Source organism: Bubalus kerabau, chromosome 3 (genome assembly GCF_029407905.1).
Source record: "Bubalus kerabau isolate K-KA32 ecotype Philippines breed swamp buffalo chromosome 3, PCC_UOA_SB_1v2, whole genome shotgun sequence".
Taxonomy (NCBI): domain Eukaryota; kingdom Metazoa; phylum Chordata; class Mammalia; order Artiodactyla; family Bovidae; genus Bubalus; species Bubalus kerabau.
In genome coordinates this window covers 12,565,346-12,586,059 of record NC_073626.1, presented here as the reverse complement: position 1 = coordinate 12,586,059, position 20,714 = coordinate 12,565,346, and the positions used below count along the sequence as shown (strand labels likewise).

Genomic DNA, 20,714 nt, shown 5'->3' with positions numbered 1-20,714 from the left:
AAACATTGATTGGGATGCGTGTATTGTTTGGAATTAATGTTTGGGGTTTTTTTTTTTTTTTTTTCCCAGCTATGGACCCGGGAGTGAAATTGCTGGGTCATATGCTAGCTCTATTTTTAGTTTTTTGAGAAACTGCCTGTTTTGCAGTAATTAGTGGCTGCACCAGTTTACATTCCCACTGACAGTGTGTGAGGGTTCTCTCTCCTCTACATCCATGCCAGCTTTTGTTATTTGTGTTCTTTTTGATGGTAGCTATTCTTACAGGTGTAAGGTGATACCTCATTGTGGTTTTAATTTGCATTCCTCTGATGTTCAGCATCTTTTCATGTTCCTGTTGACCATCTGGGTACCTTCTTCAGAAAAAAATGTTTATTCAAGTTTCTGCTCAGTTTTTGTTGGGCTCTTTGTTTTATTGATGTTATGTGAGCTGTTACATGTTTTGGATATTAACCCCTTATGTATCATATCATTAGCAAATGTTTTCTCCCATTTTGATAGTCTCCTTTGTTGTGCAAAAGCACTGAAGTCTAATTAGGTTCCATTTGTTTGTTTTTGCTTTAGGAGACTGATCCAGAAAAATATTGCTACAATTTATGTCAGAGTTTTCTGCCTTTGTTTTCTTCAAGGAGTTTTATGGTTTCTGGTCTTACATTTAGGTCTTTATGTTTTTGTATATGGTGTGAGAAAACATTCTGATTCACTTTTTTACGTGTAGCTATCTAGTTTTCCCAGCAGCACTTACTGGGGTGACACTCTTTTCTCCGTTACATATTCTTGCCTTATTTGTCATATAGTGCTGACCACTAGTGTGTGGGTTCGTTTCTGGACTCGGTTGTGTTCCTTTGGTCTGTGTGTCTGTTTTTGGGCCTGTAGTGTGCTGTTTTGATTGCTGTGGCTTTCTAGTATGGTCTGAAGCCGGGACATGTGACTCCTGCAGCTCTGTTCTTTTCTCAAGGTGGTTTTGGCCACGTGGGTCTTTTGTGTTTCCGTACAAATTTAAAAATTACTAGGGACTTCCCTGGCAGTCCAGTGGCTAAGGCTTCACTCTCCAGTGCAGTAGGCGTGGGTTCGACCCCTGGTTGGGGAGCTTAAATCCCATGTGCCTTGCAGCCAAAAAACAAAGCATTAAAAAAAGAAAAAGCAGCAGCAATATTGCAAGAAATTTGATAGAAACTTTAAAAATGGTCCATATTAGAAAAAAATCTTAAAAATATTAGTTCTGTGAATAATGTATGGGTATGGGTATTTTGATAGGGATTGCATTGAATCTGTAGATTGCTGTGTGTAGTATGGCCCTTTTAACAATATTTGTTTTTCCAGTCCACAAACTTAGTATATCTTTCCCTCTGTGTTGTCTGCAATTTCTTTCATCACGATCTTATGGTTTTGTGAGTACAGGTGTTTTCCCTTCTTAGGTAGGTTTATTCTTAGGTATTTTACTCTTTTTGATGTGATGATGAATGGGGTTGTTTCCTTAATTTCTCTTTCTGATAGTTCGCTGTTAGTGTATAGAAATGCAGCAGATTTCTGTATGTTAGTTTTGACTGTGCAGCTTTACTTAACTCATTGATGAGCTCTAGTAGTTTCCTGATGGTGTCTTTAGGGTTTTCTCTGTATAGTATGTCATCTGCAAACTGACAGTTTGACTTCTTCCTTTATAATTTGGATTCCTTTTATTTCCTTTTCTTTGATTGACTTCCAAAACTATGCTGAATAAAAGTGGTGAGGGGGGCATCCTTGTCCTGTTCCTGATCTTAGAGGAAATACTTCCTGTTTAACATGTTCACAATGGGCTTGTCAAAATGGCCTTTATTTTGTCAAGGTATGTTCCATCTATGCCCACTTTCTGGAGTTTTTAACATAAATTGATGTTGAATTTTGTCAAAAATATTTTCTATTGAGATGATCATATTGTTTTATTCTTCAGTCTTTGATGTGTATCACATTGATCTGTGGATATTGAACAATTATTGCATCTCTGGGTATCATGGTATATATTTCTTTTAATGTATTGTTGGATTCAGTTTGCTAATACTTCGTTGAGGATTTTTGCATTGATGTTCATCATTGATACTGGCTTGTAATTCTCTTTTCCTGTGATATCTTTGTCTGATTTTGGTGTCAAGGTGATGCTAGTCACCATTCTAATGACCATTCTAATGGAGTCCCCTTTGGCTTCCTCTTAAAGGAATCTGTTTCCTGAGTGTCATATCTTTTTCCTCCTTATGCCCTTGTTTTGGGAGAATACATCTTTCCATGATTTCTTACGGACACAAGGAAGAAAAGTTTGAGACCTTATATTTCTGGAAAGATCTTTATTCTGCCCCCATGTTGGGTAAGATTTTGGTTGAGTATATATTTAGAATGGAAATCACTTTTTTTTTTTTATGATTTTGAGGGCATTTTCCCATTATGGATGTTCTAGCTCCCAGAATTAGTTGCTCTTGAAGTCTCTTTATTTTTGCTTTTGATCTGTTTTTCTTTCTGGGGTATCATTATTTTTTTTGCCTCCAGTGTTCTGCTTATGAGGATGTTCCTTGGTCTGGATCCATTTTTATCCTTGGATGATGTTGGGAAGGCTGTGTGTCCTATTTATTATAACTTCTTTCATGGGAATTTTCTTGAATTATTTCTTGGGAGATTTTGCGCCTCATTCTTTTTTCTCTTCCGTTTTTTTCTCTTTTTCTCCCACTTTTTGTTGTGTTTCCTGGGAAGATTTCCTCAATTTTATCTTGAAACACACCTGTTGAGATTTTACTTCTGCGTGTATTGCTTATTTTCTTAGTGGAAATTGTTCCGTCGATTTTCTTTTTTATATCCTTCTGCTTTTGTTTTATATGTGTTATCTATTGATCTCTTGAGGATGTTAACAATGAATTTTTGTTTTGTTTTTCCATTTGATAGTTTTTGCTTTGTTTTCTCCAAATTGCTTTTCTTTATTATTGCTTCAGTCTTAGTGTTTCTCATGAAATATTTTCCTCAGATGTCTGGTGCTTCTTGTCTCTTACTCATAGTGTTTAGGTTTTGTTTTTTTAAATTGTAGTGAGAATGTTTAACATGAGTTGTGTCTGTTCATCAACAAAGGCACAGGTATTGGTAACTGAAGGCACAGAGTTCTAGAATCTGAGCATCTTGCATAACTGACTCTGTGCACCTGCTCTGAACGGCGCCGCCTCGTTCTCCCCGCCCCCACCTCTCCCTGCAGCCCCCGTTCTCTCAGCTTGTGTGAATTTGGTTATTTCAGATTCTTCGTAGAAGTGAACTCATGCAGTATTTCACTTACGTCCTCCAGATGTGTCCATGTTTTTTTCAAATTGCAAGATTAATATTCCATTTTTTGTGGACACGTCATTTCCTTTATCTGTGCGTCTGTCTGGGGATATTTGGGTTGTTTCTACTTAGGTTATTGTGAATAATACTGCAGTGAATAAGAGTCCAGATATGTTTTTGAGATCCTGGTTTCAAGTCTTTTGGGTAAATACCTAGAATGGGATTGCTAGATTGTATGGTAGTTTTCTCTCTCACTTTTTGAGAAGCTTTCATACTGTTTTCCTTAGTGGCTGCGGCAATTTACATTTCCACCAGCGGTTCACAAGGGTTCACTTTTCTCCACATCCTTGCCAACACTTGCTATTTCTTATCAATAGCCGTTCTGGGAGATGATAGCTCCTAGTGAATTTGATTTGCATTCCCTCTGATGATTGGTGAGGTCGAGCATCCTTATTATATATACCCATATGTTGTCTGTGGAGAAATGTCTGTTCAGGTTCTTTGCCCATTGGGCAGAGGGTTTAATTTTAATATCATTGTAGGTTTATCTGACTGGCTTGTCCTCTTGCCAAGAGCTGAATGTTAGTATCTTTCGGTTTCTCCTTTTGGACTGTCACATTCCCCAGAGAAGATTAAGATTCTTCAAGTCTCCTGTCTCAAGGGCATAAACACTCGTTGCCAGTGTTTTGGGAGCTGAGTCAGGGCGGAAGGCTGCAGTTCTCAGTATTCGTTGTACTCGGCCTACTCCTAGTCTTTCTATCTGCAGTAGGTATCCTTGCCTCTGTGTGTGATGGGCCGGTCCAGAGGCCTCTCCAGAGACTGGGAGTCTGTAGCTCTGCTAGGTAGAGGAGGAGCGTTCTCATCCTGTTTGCTTGGGAGAGATTGATCTGGGTATCTGCTTCTTAAACAGTTACTCGACCATCCTGCCTTGTTTTTTTTTCCAGTCGTCATTCGCACTTCCAGAAGTCCCTGCACCTAAAACCCTGTGGGCATGGTTGGTGTAAATGGAATGCACTCTGTGCTTTCTCTTGCTACCAGTTTAGTATATGGCTCCAGCTTCTAAATTTTGTTCTGTCATCTCTTTCTCTCCCTATCTTTGTAAAATTTCCCTTCCTGTGATTTTAACATAATTTTTGAAAAAGGTAGAGCTCAATATGTTGATTCCACAATCTCAGTCAGAAGTACACTCGGCCCTTTTTCCCCTTGGTCATGGGTGAGTTGGGTCACTTGTTGGAGGGTGTCAGATATATATTTTGTCTATAGAGAAATTACTTAATTTTCTTTAAATGACCATAGGAGAACTTACCCCTTCACGTTTTTCTACGTAAAAGTCCGAGTCATGACTAGAAAACGGTCGTTTTTTACCTTAATGAGGTTTTTCTGCTTCGACTGTTTCAGGCTCCGTTTTCCAGTTTGGCAGCAGCACTGCTACAAACTTCAACTTCACCAACAGCAGTCCGTCAGGCGTGTTCACATTCGGTGCAAGTCCCAGCACACCCGCGGCCTCCGCCCAGCCCTCTGGCTCAGGGGGCTTTCAGTTTAGCCAGACTTCAGCAGCGTTTACTGTGGGGTAAGAGAACTTTCTGTTGAGATGTGTGCATGCGTGTGTGTTTAGAATCACCAAGGTCAGTATAGTTGAGGTAAAATCGAGTATGTTCTCCACCAATTCACCGTATTACAGTTTTGGAGGATCATAACCCGAGAAAAAGAGCATGGGGGTGTGTGTGTGTGTGTGTGTGTGTGCGCGCGCGCGCGTGTGTGTGCACACGCGTGTGTAGGTATGGGGTGTAACAGAGTGTGCTTCCTTTAACACTGTCTCCCCACCCCCATCAGCAGTCACAGAGTGTTATGATTGTGAGATTTTATGTGAGCATCATGTCACGTTACAGAGTTTTTATTTTTCACAGGTCAAATGGGAAAAACATGTTTCCTTCTGGAACTTCGGTTTCTGGTCGAAAGATAAAGACTGCTGTTAGACGCAAGAAATAAAGGTCATGATGTGTTACACACACTGTTCTAACAGCTGCCGCACTGCTCTCAGATACTGGATTGTACTATAATACTGGGTTATCTGAAGTCAGATCTGCCTAAGGACTTCTTAATTTGGGAATTTTCCTCCTTTTTTCTTTATAGAAGCCCAACTTCACCTCTCCCACCCCCCTTTTTAAAAAAATAATAGCTAGACTGGTGACTGATTCTTCAGCAAAATTATTTTATGATTCAGCAAATGATTCACTGATTTGGCATAGGCTGGCAGAACCCAGGAATCGAGCCTGCTCGGAGAATGGCTTTGTATAGAACCTCTTCGTCTGCACCACCGTGCGCGTTGATATGCGTTTATGGAACGCATTGCAATTGTAATTATATCTGAGGAATTCTGTATAGACTAGAGAATGTTGAAATGAATGATTTCTATGCTGAGTTTGTGCTGGTGTATGTGTGAAGTGAGTGAGTTGGGTGTATCGTGCACTAAAATTTTCTGATAGAGGAAGCCTGATTAAAGAATGGTCCGTGCTAAGGACTTGTTAGATCTAGTTCATTCTCCATTTAATAATTATATGCTATTTCTATATTGTCATTCTTCTGACTATCACCTGTCTTGCCTTTTTCATTATTTTATTATGAAACTTGTGTAAATACAATCTTGTTTCTGTACTTTTTTGGCATAACATAAATCTGTGAACTTGAAATTTTAATTTTGTGTTAGAAATTTTTTTTTGTTGTTTGTTTAGTCTCGTCTCAGATTTTATTATGTAAATCCCATTATTCAAAGTTGCCTAAATCCATTTGGAAATCTTTAAAAAAAAAAAAAAATTGGGGATTCTTAAAGTGAGTTTATTGGCTTTTCTGATCCAGTTTTTGTTTGGACCAAAAACCAGTATTGTACAAAGTATTAAGCATATATTTTTATATTTACTGAAATGGACTGTGGTGACTTTGGATAATAAGGAAAAGTTTAATATTAAAGCCATGTTTATTACAGTATAATTAACATGTTAAACCATGGGATAAATGCCATCAATAAAAAATTATGAAATACTTTTTGCTCTAGTGTTAAATTATAGTGAAGGTAAAAGTGTTAGTGGAAGGGAATCTCTTTATAGAAGTTAACAGTGGTCAGTTAGAAGAGAAATTCCAAAGAATACATTTGAGTGATTTAGACAGCTCCTATGTCTGAAGGTACGCTCGCTGCATTTTTGTCTGGTGCTAGGAATCACGCCTACTTTGCATATAAATTGACATACCTTTTTAAAGTAGAAAATAAATGGAAACAACCATTTCTGTTTGTACTTGTATCTTCCTTCATCGGTGACTAGACAGTGTTTATTGATTGAATTTTTGGAGATACATACCCAAAGTAGCCCACAAAAACTTCAGTGGTCCTTTTGTGCAATTTCTTTTGGATTGTTTTATGGATTATTATTTTTTCTTAAGAAGTAGATTTCTTTGTTACGGCCCATAAAAGAGCTCTTGGGGGAGAGCATTTGACAACTTTATTCTTCAATTTGAACATATAATTTTATGGTGACTTTTATTTTTACTGAACTTGTGGTTAGAGTCTAAAATCAGTACTTTAACATGTTTGAGCTTTTCTGTGTTTCCAGTGAAATGATTTCTGTTATGGAAATGTCTTAGGCCATCATCAAGTGCTAGCTTTGGAGTAGGAATTTTGTATTTATAATTCTCAACTTATGAAATAATAAATGTTTGACATGAACCTGTTTGGAGGGCAGAAGATGATGGTGAATACTAAATGGAGTAAACTGGAAACGTGTGGGGTGTTAATGCTTAACTAAAGTGCATGCTCGCTCAGTCTTAGTCATTGTTTTAGACCCATATGGATGGGGATATTAAGCTTTCTATTCTGGGAAAGATTTTTCATTAAAAATGTACTAGAAATATTTCATTTTATTAATTTTTTTAAGCTTGTAACCAAAAACCAAACAGGGTGACTTATCTTATAAAAATGAAGTCTCCTGTGCCCCCAAAACTGAGATCTCTAGGGCTAGAGTTGTTTGGGACTTGGGACTTGTTTTTTCATCTCTATTGCTTTAACTCTCAGGCTGCACATGGCAGCTATAGAATACACTCCTGGTAGCAGTTCCAACCACAGATCTTTCCCTACTGAAGCCCAGCCGACGTATGTCTTCATCAGGTTGGTGCAGGCTGCAGACCCACTCCCTGTGGCTGTAATAGCAGCCTTGGATTCCACACTCCATACACAGATGAAAGTCAAGTGCTGTTTGTGAAACATGGGGAAACATTATGGAAAGAAAATAGCCCACTTTTCATGCTGGATCAATGAGGAACTGTTTTTGACTGAAAATAATCTGACAGTAAGAAAGCCATATGCAGAAAGATTGAATAATCAGGTATGTTTATATAATTAAGTTGATTTGCAAGAGTCAAGTTGTTCTCACTGAATGTGTATCAGTATGTTTGGTGGGGTGTGGCAAATGTATATTCTCAGACCTATGCACCAGAGATTCATGCACTCACCGGGTTCAGATCGTGTCCAAAAATCATTAAATAAGTGCCTTGCGATGCCTGAGGTCCAGGCGTGCCACTTCTAAGGGGTAGGGTTTTTTGTTTTTTTGAGTATTTTACAGTTTGAGGCGTTAAGAAAAAGTACAGTTCAGACAACTGAAGTTGAAGTCTTTAGCTAATATGTTATGAATTTCTCTTATAATATTCATGTAATTAGGATTTTATTACTTGAGATAAAAGTGTTGGATTAATGTTAGCAATTTATAACCAGTCCATGAACTTCGTGGTTTAACCTGGGGAAGAACTTACGGTTTCTTTAATATTAGGATGTCAGGTGCTGGCCCTGTCTAATGGAAACTGACAAACTTGGTATAGTAAAATCGAGAAAAATGGAATGTGTTGGGTCTAGCTACACAACAGCTTTATGTCAGAGCTTTCCTTTTCACATGGGGTGACTTTTAGAAACTTATCTCTGACATCCACTATAGTTCAGAGTGGAGTGGCTGGGTGCCTAACAGCACATTGCCTACAGGACTCAGACCACACTGTAGTTTAAGTCCATTTAAGTTTACCTTTTATTATCTTTTTATTTCTTGAGGAACCTGTTTTGTATCCTGTTGATCTAGTTTTGTTGTAAATGTTTGAATAGGGAATGCTCATAAGACCGGAATAAGATTAAGTTGCCCAGCTCTTTGACTAGCTGTGACTGAATTCTTGTTCCTCATGTGTCATGTGGGTCTTTAATACCTTGCACGGTGGCTGGAATGGTTAACAGCTTTTACGGAATTGACAGGATTACTTTAACATCAAAAGTTTAGTCATCTACAGCTAACTTGAGTGACTTGCTAAAAGAATACACCTCAAAGTGGATGATCTTTTTTTTTTGGATAGACTTCTATTTCTGAAAGCACTCATCTCCTGAAGGCAGAGAATGCTAGAGCAGCTGTATTTGGAAGCAAGAGATTCTAGAGCAAACCTCAAAGAAACAGGCAAAACACAAAGCATTGTTGACCAGGTATTTATTGAGACAATACAAAGTGGTGGCATATAAATTATTAAAAATAGAATGCTGAATTTTTATTTAGTAGGCAGGCCATCAGATTACTGTTTGTGGGTCACACCATACTATAAATGAAACTGCAAGGAAGTACACATACAATTTGAGATGAATTTTACCTAGGCAAGTACATATTGATAAATTTTGGCCTTTGGCATAGAGGGGTGAGAAGTGGCAAGTAAGTGAAATACTTGCCAGATTTTAGGAATACTGCCATTATTTAGGAATATTCTTTAAAAGGAAGAATAGCCTATTTTCATAGAGGTAAGTATAGAAGGAAAATATTTAATACCCATGCTCCCATCAAAAAGCCTTTATCCCCAAGTAGCAACAATTTTTCAACTCCTGTCTTTGTTTTGCTGGAACTATTTATGTCTCCATGCACCCAAGCAAGTTACTTAAGGGAAAAAATCCTTTTTTAAGAGTTGAAACAATTTTTATTGTCGTTTGAAACAAACATGAAGACTTTTATAAATTTAAACAAAACTCTGAAATGTAATGCATTTTTTTTCAATCCTAAATATTTGGGGAGAAATGCAGTGACAATTTAGGTAGAAAGCATTAGCTTCTGAACAAGTGCCATATGAGTATCACAGTAAGTACTGGCTTTCTCTAGTCACAGATTTAAAAGCACAGCTTGCTCGCCACCACTCACCCTCGCCTGCCTCAGCCCAGCATACACTTAGTGTGTCTGACTTTTCTCAAGGTCCTGGGGCCACTCAGGCTGCTTTAGTAATGGGTAGATTTTCTAGATGCCTAAATTATCTGCCTGTTTTGTGGTTTTACGTATGGTATGTTCATTGAAATCGTATTCTCAGCATGACTTCTAATTTTTGTTCCTTTATCTTGTAAAAGTGATGAATAATATTTATACTATGAAGACAGCTTTCTTTTTGCCTTTTTAGGCTGTAGAGCTTCAGTATGAGGCTGTACACAGAAAAGTCAGCATTTCTATAAATGAAATATAATAAAGTATACTGAAAATAAAGAGGGCTCCACCCCAAAAAACCTTCCCCATTTTGTCCTTTATTTCCCCTCAAATTTGGGAATCCAAAATCTCCCCAAGTGCTACACTCATAATCAGATTTGGGTTTTCATGTAAAGGCAGACAGAGTAATAATCATGTTTATTTTATAGGGCTACATAGTTTAACTTGAATCCTAAGATAGCTCTCAATGCATCTATATAGATATTAATCTGAATCACTCGTGTATAGCAGATGTGCAGTATTTTAATGTATATTTTTGTATGTACATACAAAATGTATGTACATAATGTATTTGAATGTACATAATGTATATTATGTATATTTTTGTTTTACTGTATAAGTAAAAATAGTCCAGGTAGTTAACCATCCAATTATCTTAGAGGAAAGTATACATTAAAGATAAATTCCACAGATATATGTAAGAGTACATTTCAACTTGAATTCCCAATCCAGGGCAAAGAGGTGTGTATATGTCAATAATGTATACACTACTAATCAGTTAAGTATGTAACCATTTATGTAACATTTCCTAATAATCTACTCTAAAAAAGTTAGTGGATGGTTTTGGTTTGTTTACTGTGAAGGGCCATAACACTTTATCTTCCCAGAAACGACAAGTGAATGATCTGTTTAGTATCTTAGCACATTTAACTAACAGGCTTTCTGTGATGTTTTTCAAAACAATTTTATATTAAATCCATAGTTTATGAAATTTTACAATCAAAAGTATTAAGGACATTGTTAAGGTTTCTATAAACAAACTGAAAATATATTTTAAATGTCAAAAAGACCCACTTTAAAAACTGATACAGTAATATAGCAATGTATTTATTATGACCAAAATAAAGCCTAGATTGATCCTGTAAGCACCTGAGATATGAACTGTTCAGTATAGCCTAGTGTTTTGGGGGGAGAAAATAGAGCAAATGCAGAAAAGGCCTAAGAAAACTTTTAGTTCAGATATATCTCCGCACAGCTAACTGGGCCATCTAACAAAAGCGCGCGCACACACACACACAACAATTCAGCGACAGAATAAAATAGCAACACACACAGTATTACACATTTCCCTCAAAACATCATCCCTGACAGACTCCAAATGAGCTGGCGGCCTCAGAACCAAAGAACTTGGAACAACGTCTGGACGTGCTGCTCTTCCTTATTAGAGAACAGTCCCTAATGGGGAATTGCTAAGTGTCGCATAGGCTACTAGTTATCTAATCATGAAATGCTAGGATGACTGAACTCCTTGATGTTTCAAAAGTTATGGAGTATAATAAAACTAAAACTAGTATGTGAATATCCTGTATATAAAGAGAAGGTATACACAGAACACTGAAAAGCACTAATACTTCATGCTGCGCACATACTGGGAATATTGTTTTACAGTAAATATGCCACAGTTTGATGGAAATAATTTCCCCCCACATATTGATAGTTTGATTTAGGGCACAGAAAACATCTACACATGAATTTCAATTTAAATTTACAGTGAAAATTTACCCCCCACACACACAACACCCCACCCCATTTAAAGCAATCACTAACTTACCTTTTTCTTAAAAAAAAAAAAAAAAATGATAGCAATATGACTTAATACTTTTTCATCATGCAATACTTATTCTGAAATACATGTGTAGGCATTAAGAATAGCTGTGAAGTCATCACTCCTGCGGTAAACTGCAGTACAGGTGTTAACATTTCAGATCAGGGAACTGCTCAGCTGGCCTCAACCTTCCCCTTGTAGTTAATTCACCACCCCCTGGGATGGGAGCTAAGTGGATTATAAAGTGTGTGTCCCCACTCCCTCCCCACAAAAAGCAAAGACGAAAATTTCCTCAAGACGTGTTAACTAAAAGAATAATGTGTTTACAAAACACAACTGGACGTTTTCCATCATTCTGGGATAAACCAAAATAACTTTTTAAAGTTTCATTTGGAGATTTCAAAGCTGAAAGTGCATTCAGCAAATTCTAACACCTTAGATCTTAAGTATATACTGTCTGTTGATGATGACACCATTGCCTTCTGTTCGATATACAAATTTTAACACTTGGACTCAACAGGTTTTTCTTCTGGAAAAGTTCTTTGGCATTCAGGTAACATCAATACTTTCAGCACAGTCACCTGCATCACACTGGATCGACTGCTTTAATTTCTAAATCAATTAAGGTAACCCAGGGACACTGATGGCCTTGACACATAATTTAGTCTTGTCATTATTCCAGAGAATATGGAATTCACGACTTTTTGGGGCATCATCTGACCCCATTTCTTTTTACTACAATGGTTCCTGCTACAATGTCATAGGCTGTTCGATTATGCTGAAAAAACAGCAGTGTGATGAAAGCAGGGAAAAAAGAAGCAATAGAAAAATTCTTGATCAAAGCTCGTATAGTGGACCTAAAGAAACGGGGAAAAAAAAAAATCAGATAAGTTATATACCAACTACATCAAGATTAGTAGACTATCAAGTTCAAAATGTATTTAAAACATTCAAAGTATAATTGAGAGTTTTAACCTTTTATATCTAAATTACTTTCAAGTAGCATTCTATTGGAGAAGGAAATGGCAACCCACTCCAGTATTCTTGCCTGGAGAATCCCAGGGACGGAGGAGCCTGGTGGGCTGCCGTCTACGGGGTCGCACAGAGTCGGACACGACTGAAGCGACTTAGCAGCAGCAGCAGCATTATATTATGATCAAACCACCTGGGCCAGTTCTAAAGACTTCATAACATAAAATTCGACTTTAGAACTTTCACATGAAAAGCAATAATGTCTTAGAATGTGAGCTAAAAGTTTAGTATTTTCTAGTATTTTGCCAAAAGAACAGAGTAACTTCCCTGTACTTACCTTTTCTATGGTCACTCACTACTTTTAATATCTTTATTTTCTGTATGTTTTCACTATCTTCTAAACTTAGTACAGTACCATTTTCTACCTTCTGTGAAGAGCACCAGCATTTCAAATTACTGGTTTATCAGCTCTCTTTCTTTGCGGGGTCCTGTGGTTTATTTTTGGCTGTGCTGTGGGATCTTAGTTCCCTGACCAGGAATTCTACCTGCACCCACCCCCTGCAGTGGAAGTGAGAAGTCTCAACCACTGGACCACCACAGAAGTCGCTGTCATCCTGTGATTAAGGAAAGCTTTAAAAAGCTTTCAACAGGAGCTTAGAATGGGGAATTATTCTAATTAGATTTTTGCCTTTTAGTGCACTGAACAGTTACAGAATAGCACAGCAGCTGAATGTGGGCTCTGAATCGAGAATGACCTGGTTTTAGGTTCATTTTCTACCATTAGTTGTGTCCAAACAGTGCCTGGTTTACAAGGTGTTCCACAAATATTAGCCAATATTGATTCTCAGTAAAAGTAGTAGCCCAAGATTATTAGAATCACAAAAATAAGCAAAATTTGAAGATGTAAGCAAACCCCAGGCTTCTAAAATCTCTTGTTTATATTTCTTTGTATAACCATCTAACTCTGAATCATGCTGGCAGCAATTCCAGTCAGAACCTTGTTTTGCTCAGATGATTACCATCTACTCACCTCTACAACTTCCATTATCCACTTCCATTATCCATTATTCCACTATCTGTACACTACCCTTAGGGCAGAAAGTGAAGACAAACTAAAAAAGCCTCTTGATGAAAGTTAAAGAGTGAAAAATTTGGCTTAAAGCTCAACATTCAGAAAACTAAGATCATGGCATCTGGTTCCATCACTTCATGGGAAATAGATGTGGAAACAGTGTCAGACTTTATTTGGGGGGGCTCCAAAATCACTGCAGGTGGTGACTGCAGCCATGAAATCAAAAGACGCTTACTCCTTGGAAGGAAAGTTATGGCCAACTTCAGTTCAGTTCAGTCACTCAGTCATGTCCAACTCTTTGCGACCCCATGAATCACAGCACGCCAGGCCTCCCTGTCCATCACCAACTCCTGTCACCAACTCCCAGAGTTCACCCAGACTCACATCCATTGAGTTGGTGATGCCATCCAGCCATCTCATCCTCTGTCATCCCCTTTTCCTCCTGCCCTCAATCCCTCCCAGCATCAGAGTCTTTTCCAATGAGTCAACTCTTCGCATGAGGTGGCCAAAGTATTGGAGTTTCAGCTTTAGCATCACTCCTTCCAAAGAACACCCAGGACTGATCTCCTTCAGAATGGACTGGTTGGATCTCCTTGCAGTCCAAGGGACTCTCAAGAGTCTTCTCCAACACCACAGTTCAAAAGCATCAATTCTTTGGCGCTCAGCTTTCTTCACAGTCCAACTCTCAAATCCATACATGACTACTGGAAAAACCATAGCCTTGACTACCAGATCTCCTGACCGGCCTCTTGAGAAACCTATATGCAGGTCAGGAAGCAACAGTCAGAACTGGACATGGAACAACAGACTGGTTCCAAATAGGAAAAGGGATACGTCAAGGCTGTATATTGTCACCCTGCTTATTTAACATATGCAGAGTACATCAGGAGAAACACTGGGCTGGAAGAAGCACAAGCTGGAATCAAGATTGCCGGGAGAAATATCAATAACCTCAGATGACCAACCTAGATAGCATATTAAAAAGCAGGGATATTACTTTGCCAACAAAGGTCCGTCTAGTCAAGGCTATGGTTTTCCAGTGGTCATGTATGGATGTGAGAGTTGGACTGTGAAGAAAGCTGAGCACCGAAGAATTGATGCTTTTGAACTGTGGTGCTGGAGAAGACTCTTGAGAGTCCCTTGGACTGCAAGGAGATCCAACCAGTCCATCCTAAAGGAGACCAGTCCTGGGTGTTCACTGGAAGGACTGATGCTGAGGCTGAAACTCCAATACTCTGGCCACCTCACACGAAGAGTTGACTCAATGGAAAAGACTCTGATGCTGGGAGGGATTGGGGGCAGGAGGAGAAGGGGATGACAGAGGATGAGATGGCTGGATGGCATCACCGACTCGATGCACATGAGTCTGGGTGAACTCTGGGAGTTGGTGATGGACAGGGAGGCCTGGCGTGCTGCGATTCATGGGGTCGCAACGAGTCGGACATGACTGAGCGACTGAACTGACACCTTCCCCCAAAGCCAGATGCCAACAGCTAGCCATGAATACTGTATTACAACCTCTTTCACTGAAGAGCAGGAGCATGTCAAAACTATTGCCTATTTAAGATAGGGTACTGACAAGTGTTACCAAAAGGAAGCTTCAAGGCAGAATAGTAACTAAACTCCATAACTACAGATCTAGAGAATATAAACAAAGCTAGGCCTGGAGCACTGATACAGAGAGCACCACACCCCAATCCTCTCATTATTGTGGCTTCCAGTTCATAAAATGCTCACCCTTGAAGATGTGTATACTGAAAAGGAGTCAATAAATGTTATTGAAAAACATTCAAACTCGGTTTTAAACTTATTAAATGTAAGCCTATTATATGCCAAGAAGAACCAACATCCTAAAAACACTTTTTTGTAAGTAACATCATTTGATAACGTTTAAGTACAGTAATTCATAAGTATGTAGTAGATTAAGAAAAGAACTTACGTTGTAATGCTAACATTTGAGGATGGAATCACTAAAACCCGACTCGGTGCAATAAGCACTGATGTATCACATGTCACAACTCGAAGTCCTAGCAGGAACTTCCCTGGGGTAGCTCCACCTGCTCCCCAAATGCAAATTATCTAAGGAAAGAAGGATAATTGTAAAATAATTTACTGGCTCAACTATACCAATGTTTTCCTGCCATATGATTCATAGTTTAACATTTTCAAGTTGGAAGAATTCCATAGAAATACTTAAAGTTTAATCTTTTAATGCATTTCTGCAGGTCTCTAACATCCTCAAATACCACAAGATGTCTATTGCAGTTATTTCTCTATGAGCCATTATATTTTTTAGCAAGTTGGTTCTATGGAAAAACACATTACATGTTCCACAACCAACTTAAAATATTTTTGGACAAATGACTGAAATGTATTACCAAGAAATTGTAAAATTTCTCTGCTCAGAAAATTTTAACTTGAAAAGGTACTATGTTAAAATTTAGAAAAAAAGACACCTGACAAATACAAGATTATAAATCTCTATTACAATATTTCTGTCTTGGGCTGATAATCTAAAATTATATTGTTAAATATTTGCTGAAGTCAGTAGCTTACCTCATAGAAACAAACTAATAATCTGTATATAAGTGCCACAACCATCATTTTCTGCAAGTCTTCCATTGATGTGTCTTCATCTATTTCTTCTATTATATAATGCATAGCAAACTTAGAGATATCCCTACAAAAAACAGTTTTGGGTTATAGAGAATGTGTTACCAGAGCAGTTGAACTGGTATTTTTTCATCAGTGTAAGCCATAAACTCTTAACTGAAATCACAAACTAATCTTTTCTAATTATCTAGTTTCACAAAACATTATCTTATTCAACAAATAAGTAGCAATACCATGAGTAAGCACTGTACTAGCTCTGGGGATAAAATGGCAAGTGAATGAAGTGGGGAAAGGGTATAATAGAGAAGCACTGGGTACTTGGAAACACATAACAGGAACACAACTTACTGGAGGCTTCCAAAAAATGACATTTAAGTTGAGATCTGAAGGGTGGAAAGAAGTTGGCCCCGCCTAAGGGAAACATTTGCAAGAGCGGGACTAATGAGAGAAGGACTTGGAGAGTATGATGGCAGCTACAGGCATTTCCATGTAGCTCAAGTATTGTGTGAGACGTGAGTGAGTAGGAAATAAAGCACTCGTGCTCAGTCATGTGCGACTCTGACCCTTCAGACTGTAGCCCGCCAGGCTCCTCTGTCCATGGGATTTTTCAGGCAAGAATACTGGAGTGGGCTGCCATGTCCTCCTCCAGGGGATCTTCCCCACCCAGGGATGGAACCCGCATGTCCTGCATTACAGGCAGATTCTTTACTGCTGAGCCATCGGGGAAGGGAGTTTAAGAAACAAGGGTATCTGTTAAAACATATGATGACATTAAGACTTACGATGGCAATGAGAAACTACTGAAGGATTTTAAGGCAGCAGAGTGGCAAAATCAGAATTTATGAGATTAGATGTAAGACAGGACATGGTAAACTGAGATATCGGTTAGAAGACTTGTTGCAGTCCAAGCAAGTGATGATGTGACTGGGACTGCTAAGTCACTTCAGTTGTGTCCAACTCTGTGCTACCCCATAGACGGCAGCCCACCAGGCTCCCCCGTCCCTGGGATTCTCCAGGCAAGAACACTGGAGTGGGTTGCCATTTCCTTCTCCAATGCGTGAAAGTGAAAAGTCAAAGTGAAGTCGCTCAGTCGTGTCCGACTCTTCGCGACCCCATGGACTGCAGCCAACCAGGCTCCTCCATCCGTGGGATTTTCCAGGCAAGAGTACTGGAGTGGGGTGCCATCGCCTTCTCCAGTGACTGGGACTAGGGAGAAGCAATAATGATGAAAACTGAAATTTTGACAGAAACGAGTTGGTACTTGACTGGATGTGTAGGGACTAAGGGAGGAAGAGATATAATCATGGTAACCATTCAGGTTCCTGACAAAGGCCCTGAAATTGAACCACCAGGGTCTGAACTTAACTCCATTTTTGTAAATTTACCTTTGTAAATTCTGGGCTTAACCTTTTGTAAGTCCAAATTTCAATCTCTATAAAATGGAGGTATTAATCTCTACTTAATAGTGGTAGCAAGATTATGAATCCATACAGGGACCCCCCTTGTGTCCAGTGGAGCCCACGCTTTCCCTGGAGTCCACCCTTTCACTGCAGGTGGTGTGGGTTACCCCACATGCTGTGTGGTGTGGCCAAAAAAAAAATCCATACAAAGCCCAGCACACAGAAAGTGCTTACCAAGTGATAACTGCTATTATGACTATTATTCTGAAAGAAAGACTATTCAAATAAATGGCTCACTTTGCAATTCATTTAGAACTTGCCTGATGTATATAGGCAGCCCCATTTGGAAATTGCATCTAGCTGATTATTAACAGTTTATGCCTTTGTCTTTAGGTACTCCGCTCTGAAAACAATTATAAGAGAAAAATTTGTACCTAGCCTAAGAAAATAGTGAATAAAATCAAACCAGGGTTGGAGACAGCTTTTACCTACTTTTATAGGTGAAATTCTCCCACATCTTGCAGAATTTATTGTTTCTCTCTTTTGTAGTTATTTCTTAAAACCAATAAGAAAGTAAATCTGACAAAGTTCCTATAAAGAAATTGTTGACCTTGGCAAACAAGTTATCCATACAATCACTGGCAAGCATGGAAAAAAACTTAAAACAAGACCTCTACACAGTAGACATTAAAAGCTTTCTGCAAGTGGCCTTAACTTACTTTATTCCACTCAGGTGCATAATGCTTAAGACAATGGTCGCTTTTATAAAGAAGAGAATAAAGAAATCCACCATCTCTGCCATAAATCTGTGGGCCAAGGATGGAATAACATACTCTCTGCCTGTAAATTAAAAAAAAAAAAGTTAAGAAAACTAATCGTTCCCTTGGAACCCAAGCTAGGCAATGAATGGGGAATGTAAAGTCAAGGTACAACTTACTGATAAAAAATTTTTATAACCTTGAAACAATTACTGGTATTGACTTCAATAGGGCATGTTATTAAAACACAGCAATGCTACTTTGTAACAATTTAAAGCTATTTTTACCCCCTTAATGTTTAAAAATTATTTCACAGGTAAATTTCATTATTTAAAGTACTCAGTACATTTCACCAGGGATTCAAATGAGAACCGGGGTAATTACAAGCCTATGACAGAAAATTAAACCCTGTGCGGCTCATCTTACCCCTATTCAATTGTCTGGCTTTCTATGTATTTAACAAATTCAGTGATTAATAAACTGCCATCCTAAATTCTGGATCAAATTCAGGCAACTAGCTCTTGTCCCATATTACCTGAATAAAATAAAAATAAACTAAAAGGTGTCAATAATTCAAAACATTCTAATATCCATACAGAAGTAAAGAGACAATACAGACAATATACAGGATTAAGCCAAGGTTCATAATTCCATTTGAATTCATGAAAATCTCTAATATCCGTCAGTTCCCCATTGTCGCTAATTCATAAAAGTTACCATATAAACTATAAATCCATGTCTGGATTATTATCAGCATTACCGGCCAACACCTCCCCTCCCCACAAACCGGCTTTGCCATCTGAGAATTAAGCCCTGGGTCTCACTCCAGAAAGTGGAGAGCAAGGTAACAGCAAGTAGTTTGAGGAGCAAACATTTCTTTACATTTGGAAGCGACTAGTCCGGGGAGTAAGGGAATGGATCCGGAGCGCCAGGTCTAAAGGAAGAGGAAAGCAGGGCCTCGCTGGACACCCTGGGAACTGAGAGACGGGGAGAAACAACGGCAAATGGCAGCAGCAGCGACAAGAGCAGGGCAGAGAACTGCGGGCTCCCGCCCCCCACCTCCCACCCCAGCACGTGCCCCGAAGAGCCTCTCACCTGCCTGCCGCCCGGTCTCGCTTGGGGCTCGCGAAGCGGCTGCCGCTCCCACCCTCGTGGCCGCGGCTGCGCGGACCGGCGGCTGCAGGTGAGGGGCGCGGGCTGCCGGGCCGGCGACCGGAGTCGAGGTGGTGATGCCCGCGGACGCCCCCGGCTCGGGCCCGGGTGCCGCGGCGCTTAAGAAGTAGAAGGGGTTGTAATAGCCCAGCTGGAGGGGCGGCGGGGCGGCTGCCGGGGGAGCGGCGGCGGCTCCGGCGGCCGGGAGGTGGCTGGGCGCGGGCGGCTGGGGGCTGCAGTAGGCGGGGAAGGCGGCCAGGCCGCTGTGCCAGGTGAGGTAGCCGCAGTAGGACTGCCACAGCCACTCGTGCACCTGCCGGGAGTACTCTCGGGCGCTCAGCCGCGCCGGCTTCTCCGGCGGGGCCGCGGCCTCGGACGCCTCACAGCTTGCCGGCTCCTGCAGCCCCGCGCTGGAGCCAGAGTCGGAGCCGGAGGCCGCCTCCCCGCGATTCTCGGGCTCGCGCTGCGGCTCCGATTTCTCAGCCGCGGCCGCGAGGCCCAAGGCTGGGGGCCGGCCCGGGGCCTGGGGTTCGGCCTGCGGGCCGTCCCGGGACAGTGGGGCGGCGGCAGCGGCAGGAAGGCCTCTTAGGGAAGGAACGGACTCCTGGTTCCCTCCGCCGTCGTCCTGCCCGGGAGGGCGGCCTCTGGCTTCCTCTGGCCCCTCCGCCATCGTCGCCTCAGCGGCACCCTCGGCGGCCCTGTCACTGCGCCGTCTCCCTTCCCTTCCCTACTGCCCCTCCCCAACGGCCCGGTGGCCACCGCAGCAGCCGCAGGCGTCAACAATCCGCCACCGGAAGCGGAAACCCCGCCCCGTGGACGTCGCCGGGGCGGAGCGGAGCAAGGAGGCGGGGCGTGGGATGGTGCTTGGAGCCGCCGAGCCGGTTATGGTTATCGAGGGGCTCCTCAGCTGGGCGTCCTGGTATTATCGCTAGTTCCGCTCAACTATCACCCCCCCACTCCCCCCCCCCACCGCCCCCACACACACCTCTTGCGGATTTTAACGAAGTTGAAGGCCCAAGGCTTCTCCAGATAGTCTCACAGGTTGTAGACTCCGGCTGCTCCTGGAGGAACAGCTGATGGAGGACGAGTATTTCAGACAGAGGTCCAGGGGTCAGCGCTGCCTTTTCTGTTTGCAGCCGCGACAGTTTTGATCTCTAAGCACAGGACCTGTTATTTATTTCCGCCTGCATTCATTCCAGTTAACTGGTCCGCTCACGCATTTGTACTCAGGGTGATACAAGGCATATCAAATTAATAACCAAACTGGGACCTAGCAAGGTAGTATGGCTCAGCTGCAGCGATCTTGATTGTAAGAGAAAAGGGGTTATGTTGATTTAAGAGCTAGATTCTGCCCTTGTCCTGGAGCTAACCTGAGTCTGCAATATCTTACTTTCCACT

General features: G+C 40.6%; 2 protein-coding genes across 11 annotated transcripts in view; one reads left to right on the top strand and one right to left on the bottom strand.

Annotated features, from left to right (window-relative positions):
- The window catches only part of NUP153 (nucleoporin 153), an 80,942-nt gene extending 74,394 nt beyond the window's left edge, over window positions 1-6,548 (top strand). For all 10 annotated transcript variants that reach the window (XM_055570711.1, XM_055570709.1, XM_055570710.1 and 7 more), the window contains 2 exons: window positions 4,669-4,840; window positions 5,178-6,548. In XM_055570711.1, coding sequence (XP_055426686.1) covers window positions 4,669-4,840; window positions 5,178-5,259 — 254 coding nt within the window. In that variant the 3' untranslated portion in view covers window positions 5,260-6,548. The remainder of the gene's footprint in view (window positions 1-4,668; window positions 4,841-5,177) is intronic.
- A 2,691-nt stretch (window positions 6,549-9,239) lies between these two features.
- FAM8A1 (family with sequence similarity 8 member A1) lies at window positions 9,240-20,113 on the bottom strand. The gene is made up of 5 exons (XM_055570714.1): window positions 19,260-20,113; window positions 18,126-18,246; window positions 15,950-16,073; window positions 15,333-15,472; window positions 9,240-12,206 (listed from the first exon to the last, which is right to left on the bottom strand). Exons 1-5 carry the CDS (start codon window positions 19,984-19,986, stop codon window positions 12,062-12,064), a joined length of 1,257 nt encoding a protein of 418 aa, XP_055426689.1. The 5' UTR covers window positions 19,987-20,113; the 3' UTR covers window positions 9,240-12,061.
- Window positions 20,114-20,714: the final 601 nt, after the last annotated feature.